This window comes from Paramisgurnus dabryanus, chromosome 20 (assembly GCF_030506205.2).
Source record: "Paramisgurnus dabryanus chromosome 20, PD_genome_1.1, whole genome shotgun sequence".
In the NCBI taxonomy this organism is placed as follows: Eukaryota; Metazoa; Chordata; class Actinopteri; order Cypriniformes; family Cobitidae; genus Paramisgurnus; species Paramisgurnus dabryanus.
The window spans coordinates 10,605,212-10,614,061 of record NC_133356.1 but is presented as its reverse complement, the minus strand read 5'-3'; the positions used below and the strand labels follow the sequence as shown (position 1 = coordinate 10,614,061).

The 8,850-nt window shown below is 34.0% G+C and overlaps 2 protein-coding genes across 2 annotated transcripts; both read right to left on the bottom strand.

Annotated features, from left to right (window-relative positions):
- Positions 1-237: 237 nt before the first annotated feature.
- Positions 238-2,984, bottom strand: LOC135786483 (programmed cell death 1 ligand 1-like). Its single transcript, XM_065295951.2, has 4 exons — positions 2,943-2,984; positions 1,279-1,666; positions 887-1,171; positions 238-655 (listed from the first exon to the last, which is right to left on the bottom strand). The coding sequence occupies exons 1-4, from the start codon at positions 2,982-2,984 to the stop codon at positions 441-443; spliced, it is 930 nt and encodes a 309-aa protein (XP_065152023.1). The 3' UTR covers positions 238-440.
- A 928-nt stretch (positions 2,985-3,912) lies between these two features.
- Positions 3,913-6,949, bottom strand: LOC135786800 (programmed cell death 1 ligand 1-like). Its single transcript, XM_065296391.1, has 4 exons — positions 6,679-6,949; positions 5,291-5,638; positions 4,899-5,183; positions 3,913-4,666 (listed from the first exon to the last, which is right to left on the bottom strand). The coding sequence occupies exons 1-4, from the start codon at positions 6,737-6,739 to the stop codon at positions 4,443-4,445; spliced, it is 918 nt and encodes a 305-aa protein (XP_065152463.1). The 5' UTR covers positions 6,740-6,949; the 3' UTR covers positions 3,913-4,442.
- Between the last annotated feature and the right edge of the window lie 1,901 nt (positions 6,950-8,850).

Sequence of the window (8,850 nt, the reverse complement as noted above, 5' to 3'; positions counted from 1 at the left end):
ACTCCAGTCTCATTTTAATGGGACCAGAAATTTGGTTGAAAAAAATCAACTAATAAATATTAAATAAAATATAAAAATAGTTCACTCCAGTCTTTTTTTAATGGGACCAGAATTTCGGTTAAAAAAAATAAAACACAAGTCTATTAAATATTTTGCAAGAAAATTTGCGGGATGTAGCTAAATAAATTATGCATTATTGTTCTTCTCCAAAAACTAAAATACCATAATTCGTGAAAGAGTACCCATGTAAGGTGTTTAAGACCTCACTGAATACATTTGATCTGGTTAGTTTGGATGACAAGACAATACTATTCGCTGTGTTTAACAGATGGCTTAAAAAGTGCATTGAAATGTTAACCAGTATATAAAACATACTTTTTGGTCAAAGCTGCACAGGTCAAATAAGTTATAAAGAAAAAAAGTCCTTCAAATTCAAGGATTCATACACTTTGTACATAGATGTTTGAATGACCATTATGTTTTCCATTAAGTGCTTTGGTTTCCTTTCCAATAAAGGTGTTTTGTTTAGTTCTTCTGTTTTTAATGAACACGATCATAAGACTTATTATGATCAGCACCAGCAGCAAAACTCCAGGGATCAGTGTAACGCATCCATGACATCTGTAAACTGACTCCTCTCGCTTCTCTCTCTTATCTGTATAGGAAATTAAACATTTACGTGAATCACTGTTTCTATCACAGGAAGCGCACAAATCTATAAAGAATGTGGTGAGAAGTAGACTGCAAACAGTTTTTGACAATCATCTCAATATAAAACTGTATCAGGTGTCATTTTGCTGACTTTATAAGATCTGACATTCACTACATAGTGATAAGAGTAGGTGTGTGTATGTTATTCTTATAGGGCATTTAAAAGTTTCCTGACCTGAGTACAGCTGGATCTCTCTCCTGATTTCTTGTCCCAGGAGCTTGTTGTGCAGTATGAAAGTCAGAGAAGAGTTGGTGACTTCAGTGAGATTTATCCTGCTAGACACATTGTAAAGTCCTGTGTGTGTGTCCTGTGCGATGTCTGTTTGTGTCTGGTTGGTAATATCCGAGTTTTCTAGCAGCCACTGCAATGTAGGTGACGGATATCCACCCTCTGAAGTCACTAGCAGGTTGACCCAATCATTTAGCACAAAAAACTGCAGACGAGGCTCAGAGTAGAACGCTATAATAACAGAACATAGACAATCATTTAAAACTCCGTATGAGTGCTACTCTGATCTGGGAACATGAGATTACTTTATCTTTTAATATTGTAAACAGTGTATGTACCTGCAATATTTACTGTAAAACTCTTCTTCTGGCTGCCTGAGTTTGTGCTGATGGAGCAGGTGTACACGCCAGCATCTTCCGGAGTGACTCTGTCCAGTCTGAGTGATGCATTTCCTATTGCCATTTCCCGATTGAACAGGCTGGTGCGTTTGACATAGAGAGGATTCTGACGGTCAAGTTGGTCCCGGCTGTAATAGAAGCTGTGGACAACATCCAGTCCACGCTGCCAGGTGATAACAGTGCTGCTCAGATCCCATGAGACGTCCACTGGGAAAGTGCAGGGCAGGATCAGCACTTCGTGGTAAAAGTCAATGAGAGTGCCACTGGGCACGGTAATCTCAAACTCAGCTGAAAAGCAAAAACAGAGAAAACGAATGTTAGAGACAATCTAAATTGCATAAAACAACATTTGGGTCCCACAAAGACATTTCTTGTAGCACTTATCACAGTTTTCCTTACTGCAAAGTAGCAACTGGACAAATAAGGCTCAGGACTTATACAATTCAGTTGTCTTATAAAAGGACTGGTTCAGTTCACCTGCAAAATAGTTTAATCCCATGTTGTATTAAATAGCATTTCTATAGTAGGGGTGTGCAGGGTATAAACTAACAAGAGGTTCATTGTCAAACAAACCTTTTAGGGCCAAGCAATCTGTCTTTTGTTTTTTTCTTTGTTAGACAATCTTTTGTAAATTTGTGAAAAGTTTTGATGTGTTCTCATTATGATACGCTGTAAAAAAATCCTGGTTGCTTTAATTTGTCATGATAATCAACTTGAGTAGTCATTTCAACTACATCATACACATTATCTTAATCATTACAATTAGTTTAATTAAATTGGTTTCATTTTTAGTTTAGTTCTAAAAACCTTTTAGCAAAGGCTGCCATAGAATTTAAATATTTTTTGAATTTTTATATATTTTGTTTTTCAATTTATACATTTGAAGTTCCTTCACTTTCATTCTTACACTTAGTAAGTTTTATTTATATAGCAATTTAAACACAGAAAAGCTGACCAAAGTGCTGAACAGGTTAAAATAGGTTTTACTATTTATGATAGTTTAATGGATGTATGTTGTATAAAATACCCTGGTAGTTGATTGCCGACGTAATATGTGGGCGGAGTTATGGGCCTGTCCAGACAAGTTCTGATTGAATAGTTCGGTCGCTCAGATGTGTGCGTCATTGAGACTGTAAGTTACATTTCTTTGAGATAGACTATACTATTGTTTACATGCATTAAGAATTGTGAGCATATTTATGTGTACTAATTTACGTGTAATGACAAGCATAGGCAAAACTGTTTAAAATTAGCTTATTGTTGCAATCGCCCTAATTGTGTTAGATGGTATATTGGTTATTGCTAGTTTTGTGAATATTTCACCCAGTGCTACATATGTTTAATTTTACTGTTTGTTGCATTAGTCTAAATGTATACTTTAGTATATTACTTGTAAACTTATGTTAAATGCATCTTTTATTTGTTGTATTTCAGAAACCACACAGAAAATAATGTAAATGACTGAACATGATTCAAGTGGATTTTGTTAAAATAAAGAAGGGACTTTGAGTCATAGATGTCGTGGACAATCTATTATTGCATGATAGTATAACCTTTTGATCGAGGTTGAGGACAATTGACACATCAGCATCTCACTCACATACATCTAAGTCCAATGTTACAGATTCACGGTTGATATGTCCCATTCCTAAAAATAAAGTAACACGATTCCAGAAGAACCTTTCTGTTTTACAAAACCTTCTTTATAGTAAAATAGACTATAGAAAGAATGGACCTTTGGCTTAATGATGCGTTCAAGGAAAGCGATGAGGTAACTAGATGTCAAAGTACCGTTATAGTATTTCTTGGCTTTAGTGGCTAGAGTGAAACTAAACGAAAGTGGGTTAAACAATAAGAAAGTAGTCATAGTTCTGTCGTATTTTAGAGGCATCACAGTTTTCAGTTGAACTGGAGCTGATGGAAAGGGGTGTTGAAAGAAGAATTTGGGAGAGAATAAGATGAACATATTTAGCCCTTTTATATAATCCTATATAAAGTTTATACAAACACAGACAACACTTATCTCACTTGTGAGTCAGAACATTGTTTAATTTGAACTTTCAAGCTGTTTTTTATGGGTCAACCATACAAACATGACTTTTAGAGTCATTGCTTAAAAAAACTATAGCTGAACTCTACACAGTGAATCAATACTAATACAATAAATACATGAAAAGTAAAATGCTAACTTTTAAAAAATGTCATCTTTAAAATGTGTCCAAAAGCAAATTTAAGAACATGAACTTGTCGGTTTCATTCTTCCTTTAATTCTAGTTCTGATAAAACCAATATTCAATAAATAGTTTATGAATTGTCATGCAATTTGTAGAACCTGCCCATAGGTAGAGTTTAAAAATAGCACCAAAAAATCTGGCATTACAAATACAGTATGAACCATTAAGACATTAGAAAAGTATGTTGCCTTAAACTTCTGACAAAATCAAATGAATACTCATCACATAAACACTCATGTAACAAAACTGTCTTATTTAACTATACAAAACAATCATGACAAAACAGCGCTTTTAAAGCACAGATCACATGACTTGAAGCAAGGCTGGTGTAACAGTCTACTTTGATTAATCCTGACATAATTTATTGAACATGACAACAAAGTTAACAGCAACAGTGTGGACTGTAGAAACTGGCAAACGGTCAATGGTTTTTCATGATCTATTAAATGCTGGGTTTTAAAATCTTTAAACTTGAAATTCACTCCAGTCTCATTTTAATGGGACCAGAAATTTGGTTGAAAAAAATCAACTAATAAATAATAAATAAAATATAAAAATAGTTCACTCCAGTCTTTCTTTAATGGGACCAGAATTTTGGTTATAAATTAATAAATAAATTATGCATTATTGTTCTTCTCCAAAAACTAAAATACCATAATTCGTGAAAGAGTACCCATGTAAGGTGTTTAAGACCTCACTGAATACATTTGATCTGGTTAGTTTGGATGACAGACAATACTATTCGCTGTGTTTAACAGATGGCTTAAAAAATGCATTGAAATGTTAACCAGTATATAAAACATACTTTTTGGTCAAAGCTGCACACGTCAAATAAGTTATAAAGAAAAAAAGTCCTTCAAATTCAAGGATTCATACACTTTGTACATAGATGTTTGAATGACCATTATGTTTTCCATTAAGTGCTTTGGTTTCAGAAAGTTCCTTTCCAATAAAGGTGTGTTGTTTAGTTCTTCTGTTTTTAATGAACACGATCATAAGACTTATTATGATCAGCACCAGCAGCAAAACTCCAGGGATCAGTGTTACGCATCCATGACATCTGTAAACTGACTCTTCTCGCTTCTCTCTCTTATCTGTATAGGAAATAAAACATTTACGTGAATCACTGTTTCTCTCACAGGAAACCGCACACATCTATAAAGAATGTGGTGAGAAGTAGACTGCAAACAGTTTTTGACAATCATCTCAATATCAAACTGTATCAGGTGTCATTTTGCTGACTTTATAAGATCTGACATTCACTACATAGTGATAAGAGTAGGTGTGTGTATGTTATTCTTATAGGGCATTTAAAAGTTTCCTGACCTGAGTACAGCTGGATCTCTCTCCTGATTTCTTGTCCCAGGAGCTTGTTGTGCAGTATGAAAGTCAGAGAAGAGTTGGTGACTTCAGTGAGATTTATCCTGCTAGACACATTGTAAAGTCCTGTGTGTGTGTCCTGTGCGATGTGTGTTTGTGTCTGGTTGGTGATATCGGAGTTTTCTAGCAGCCACTGCAATGTAGGTGACGGATATCCACCCTCTGAAGTCACTAGCAGGTTGACCCAATCATTTAGCACAAAAAACTGCAGACGAGGCTCAGAGTAGAACGCTATAATAACAGAACATAGACAATCATTTAAAACTCCGTATGAGTGCTACTCTGATCTGGGAACATGAGATTACTTTATCTTTTAATATTGTAAACAGTGTATGTACCTGCAATATTTACTGTAAAACTCTTCTTCTGGCTGCCTGAGTTTGTGCTGATAGAGCAGGTGTACACGCCAGCATCTTCCGGAGTGACTCTGTCCAGTCTGAGTGATGCATTTCCTATTGCCATTTCCCGATTGAACAGGCTGGTGCGTTTGACATAGAGTGGATTCTGACGGTCAAGTTGGTCCCGGCTGTAATAGAAGCTGTGGACAACATCCAGTCCACGCTGCCAGGTGATAACAGTGCTGCTCATATCCCATGAGATGTCCACTGGGAAAGTGCAGGGCAGGATCAGCACTTCGTGGTAAAAGCCAATGAGAGTGCCACTGGGCACGGTAATCTCAAACTCAGCTGAAAAGAAAAAACAGAGAAAACGAATGTTAGAGACAATCTAAAATGCATAAAACAACATTTGGGCTCTACAAACAGTTATAGCACTTATAACAGTTTTGCATTACTGCAAAGTAGCATAAACACAAAAAACAGGATAAATAAGGTCCAAAACTTTTAAAGTTCAGTTGTCTTAAAAAAGGAACCTTTTATAGAGTTATAAAGGGCCAAGCAATCTATCTTTTGTCTTTTTTCTTTCACTGTCAGAAGATGATCTTTTGTAAATTTGTGAAAAGTTTTCATGTGTTCTCCACTATAAAAAAACCCTGGTTGCTTTAATTTTTCATGATAATCAACTTAGTCATTTCAACTAAATGTTTTAAAGAGTAAGGTGAAATGATGTAAATCCAAGTTGATATACTTAAATATTTAAGGCAACCAGGATTTTATTTACCATACATATTATCTTATTCATTGCAATTAGTTTAATTAAATTGGTTTTATTTTTTAGTTTAGTTTTAAACCTTCCTAGTAAAGACTGCCATATATTGTAATAATATTTTTTTAATTCTTATACAATTTTTTTAACAATATATACATTTAAAGTTCCTTCACTTTTATTGTTACACTTTTAACCATTTATAAACATTAATTAGAAAATAAGTTTTCATATTTACAATGGTTTAATGGATGTATGTGTTTAATAAAATAATAAGTTACCTTAAACGTTTCCCTAACACCATATAAACCGAATGGATTTTATATACGTTTGTTTAAAGTCCTATGTTACATATTCACTGTTATGTCCCAGTCCCACTCCCAAAAAAATAAAGGACCACGATTCCTTACGAACTTATCTACAAAACGTTATTTACAGTAAAATAGACTATAAAAAGAATGGAGAACCTTTGGCTGAAAGGTTCAGCACCTTATTTTTAATAAACTAATATTTTTAGTAAACTCATAACTTTAGTAAACTTCTGTTCTACGCTCAGAAAAGCTTCGTGAAGATGTTATGTTAGAGTTTCATAGTAATTTTAATGGTGTTGAAAATGACTTACTGAAACAAGATGCTTCGAAAAGCAGCAGAGACAGGCAGAAGATTTGAAGTTTCAGGTTCATATCACGCTCCACGCACGCTTATTCAAGGTGAATCCTGGGAAAACCTTAAGATCGCAAAACACCACAGATCCTCTCTCGATCACTGTAAGTGAACTTTGACAGATTTTTCAGTCTCGCCTCAAGTACTTATCTTGAGCTCCTCCTTTGTTACGTTGCTAGACAAAAAAAGACGCTTCTCGCTAACTGGTTTCGCCGAGTTCTACTACAGTCTACCTACCTGTAATCTATACACATTCCTGTACTCGTTTCCACAACAAACAGAGGCATATGTTTTAAGACGATAAATTTATTGGTAGATTAGATAGTGTGTGGATGTAGAGAGTGCATGTAGTCTTATTTTTTTATTTTAAGCACATCTGCCGGATACCTGAAGGTTTAACCTGTCTAATTTTTTACATTTGAAACGACATGTTTTGTCAACCGTGAATAAAATGTAGATGTTTTGTGTTTTATTTTTCATTTTATTTTTATGTTATTTCATGTTTTTCCCCTTTAACGTTGCTATACATTCTGGGTTTGAACTTTGGTCTCATTTGTAGTGGTAATTAATTAATGTAAAGACAGGTGTGTCTTTATTTGTATGCGGAATCAGGCGAAAGTATTATCAGATCGTCATTCGAGCTATAAGTGGTTTCTGCTCGCCACCGCCACGCCTTGGAAAATGCTGCGTCAAGATACTATTTTTGTCACAGTGTAGCTTTGTCACCATTATTTTATTTTTATTTGATAAAAAACAATCTTAATCATAAAATAAAATAAAAATTCACCCCATGCCTGTAAAGATCTCCACTTTTTTAGGAAACTATTTAAAAGGCATAAATTAAAAAAACGAAAATTAATGAAATATTTTGTACATTTAAAATACATGTTTTGTATTTGCCATGTACCTTAAAGCATTTTTTCCTATTTATACATACACTCTAATATTAAATTATCTAATTTTGTTTCATGGGGTAAAGCATTAGAGTGTGATATGTATTAAAAAAAAAGTATTTCCATGGTAAAAGCAGGAGATTCCCACATCACATGAAAAGTTTTTTCTTTAACCCGGTTACCTGACAAGTATAATATCACTTTGTTTAATTTGTTTTGAATATCATCATTCAATGATTGTAATGTTCTGATTATGAGGCATGAGTTTTTTTATTAGACCGGTAAAGTTTGCTGTAAACCTTATTTTTTGAATAAATAAAAATAACTTGCGGAGACTGTTCCTGGGCCGAACTTGTGATGTAAATTATAATGTACAGGTTTCAATGTCATTGTAAAATAGACATGTAAAGACCAGTAGCCTATCAAATTTCAGGAAAACCTAAGAAAATATGTCATCATCAAACTATTTTCTTATCACATGATGAAAAAAAGAAAAAATGATTAATTACTATGTTGGCTGTTTGTTAGACCTACCAAATAAACACAATCTGAAATTCATAAAGGGTGATTTGTCTAAAAGTGGGAGACCAAGGGGCGGTTTCCCGGACAGGGATTATCTTAAGCCAGTACTAGGCCTTAGTTTAATTAGGAAAAATAACTAGTTTTAACAAACATGCCTTACTAAAAACTTTACTTGTGTGCATTTTGAGGCAAAACAAAGGGCATTGGTGTAAGATATGTCAGTGCAAGTTGTTTTCAGTTTGGGCAGCTCTTACATTTATTTTATCAGGATAACCAGTTTACAATAGCGTTGATCATTGTTAGAGATTTGTGTTGGTGTAAGAGTTGGGATTCATATTTCAGAATAGAGCGGAACCTCATTGCATCCCTTTATTTGTCCATTTATTATAATATATAGTTTATTAATGTTAATAAATGAAATATAATAATAAATAATGAGTTTATTTGCACATAATTAAAATGCATTGGCTTACAATAACTTCTCTCTATTTTAACCATTAATTTGGTCTCCATTTTGTACTTTAATTTTATATCAATATAAAAACTTTATATCAAAAATTTTGAGGACAAACACGTTGATCTGTTAGAACAGGTTCCCAAACTGAGGGCCATGGCCCCCTAGGAGGCCCTGAAAGTGTGCCAGGGGGGCCCTAGTTTAATGACATTTTATGAAATACATTCATTTATCATAAATTCTGTGTATTTAAACCTAAAAA